Source organism: Lepidothrix coronata, unplaced genomic scaffold (genome assembly GCF_001604755.1).
Source record: "Lepidothrix coronata isolate B3197 unplaced genomic scaffold, Lepidothrix_coronata-1.0 Scaffold446, whole genome shotgun sequence".
In the NCBI taxonomy this organism is placed as follows: Eukaryota; Metazoa; Chordata; class Aves; order Passeriformes; family Pipridae; genus Lepidothrix; species Lepidothrix coronata.
The window spans coordinates 34,960-36,981 of record NW_016690626.1 but is presented as its reverse complement, the minus strand read 5'-3'; the positions used below and the strand labels follow the sequence as shown (position 1 = coordinate 36,981).

Genomic DNA, 2,022 nt, shown 5'->3' with positions numbered 1-2,022 from the left:
TTGAGCCAAAGATTTATTGACCCAAATGTTGGTTGACCCAAAGATTGGTTGACCCAAAGATTGGTTGACCCAAAGATTGGTTGACCCAAAGATTCATTGACCCAAAGATTGGTTGACCCAAAGATTGGTTGACCCAAAGATTGGTTGACCCAAAGATTCATTGACCCAAAGATTCATTGACCCAAAGATTGGTTGACCCAAAGATTGGTTGACCCAAAGATTCATTGACCCAAAGATTCATTGACCCAAAGATTCATTGACCCAAAGATTGGTTGACCCAAAGATTCATTGACCCAAAGGTTTATTGACCCAAAAATTCATTAACTCAAAGGTTGGTTGACCCAAAGGTTGGCCAACCCAAAATTCATTGACCCAAAGGTTGGTCAACCCAAGGATTCATTGACTCAAAGATTTATTGACTCAAAGATTCATTGACCTAAATATTTATTGACCCAAATATTGGTTGACCCAAAGATTGATCAACTCAAAGGTTGGCTGACCCAGAGATTCACTGATGAAAAGATCGGTCGACGCAAAGATTTCTCGACCCAAAGATCGGTTGACCCAAAGACTCGTTGACCCAAAGGTTGGTCAACCTGAAGATTCTTGAGGCAAAGATTATTGAGCCAAAGATCACCCACCTAATGACCTACCTAAGAATTATCTCCCTAAATTAGACCTTCAACCCTCTCCCGGAAGATCCCACGAGTTAAATTGGGGTCTGTCCCTGTCAAAGCTCAACCTTCCCCTAAAAGTCAGTCTTTGGGGTGGAATTGGGCTCAGCTGACCCACCAGGGTGGGTGGGACCCTGGAGAAGCTGGAAGGAGCCCCGTGGGTCACCCTGTGCTCCTTCAACTGGAGATGAAGGTTGACCAGCACCAGTTTAACGTCCGTTCTTGACGTTCTGGCGGTTCCTGCCGGGACCCGGGAGCCTCGTTCTGAGGCAGCGGAATCTCTTCACGGAGAACCTTGGAGTCCTCCTTGACCAGATTAGGCAAGAACAGGGTAAAACTCAGGCTCCCGAGGAGCGGGGACAGGAAGCGGGACAGGAACGTCCTCTCCCGGCGCGGGGGACGCCCATCGGTCGTGACGGCCCGGCGCGGTCACCGCGAGGACGCGGCCCGGTCTGGAGGAGAGCACCAGGTTGATTTTTAGGCAGCCCAGAGCCGGGGTTGAAGGGTCCTCCTCTTCCCTCCCCGCAGGGTGTCCGGTGAGGAGTGCAATGGGATCAACAGCATGGCGGCGGAGAGCGGCCCCGGCACGAGGCTGCGGAACCTGCCGGTGATGGGGGACGGGCTGGAGAGCTCGCAGATGTCCACGACGCCGACCCAGGCCCAGCCCCAGCAGGGCATCGGCGTCGGCGTCAACCCCCCCCCGCCGGAGACCTCCAACCCCAACAAGCCCAAGCGCCAAACGAACCAGCTGCAGTACCTGCTCAAGGTGGTGCTCAAGACGCTCTGGAAGCACCAGTTCGCGTGGCCCTTCCAGCAGCCCGTGGACGCCGTCAAGCTCAACCTCCCCGTGAGTGCCGGGAGGGGGCGGGGCAGGGGGAAGGGGCGGGGCCGGTCGGGTGTGGCGTGGCACGGGTGTGACATGGCACGGGTGTCCTCCCGGTCCTGAGGTCACAGAACTCCGCCTGCGCGGTTGGGGTTGATCCAACGGTTGGAGTAGGTGGTCCAGTGGTTGGACTCTGATCCAATGGTTGGGGTTGATCGAACGGTTGGACTCAGTGGTCCAATGGTTGGACTCTGATCCAGTGGTTGGACTTGATCCAGTGGTTGGACTCCATGATCCAGTGGTTGGACTCCATGATCCAGTGGTTGGACTCCATGGTCTAATGGTTGGATCCAACAGTTCGACTCCATGATCCAATGGTTGGACTTGATCCAATGATTGGACTCAATGATCCAGTGGTTGGACTTGGTGATCCAATGGCTGGACTCCATGATCCAATGGTTGGATCCAGTGGTTGGACTCCATGATCCAATGGTTGGATCCAGTGGTTGGACTCCATGATCCAAT

The 2,022-nt window shown here is 54.2% G+C and overlaps 1 protein-coding gene across 1 annotated transcript in view; it reads left to right on the top strand.

Moving 5' to 3' along the window:
* The first annotated feature begins 1,206 nt into the window (after window positions 1-1,206).
* Window positions 1,207-2,022, top strand: part of BRD4 (bromodomain containing 4) — a 31,912-nt gene continuing 31,096 nt past the window's right edge. Inside the window, exon 1 of the mRNA XM_017839655.1 lies at window positions 1,207-1,588. Within this exon, the coding sequence (XP_017695144.1) occupies window positions 1,237-1,588 (352 nt within the window). The 5' untranslated portion in view covers window positions 1,207-1,236. The remainder of the gene's footprint in view (window positions 1,589-2,022) is intronic.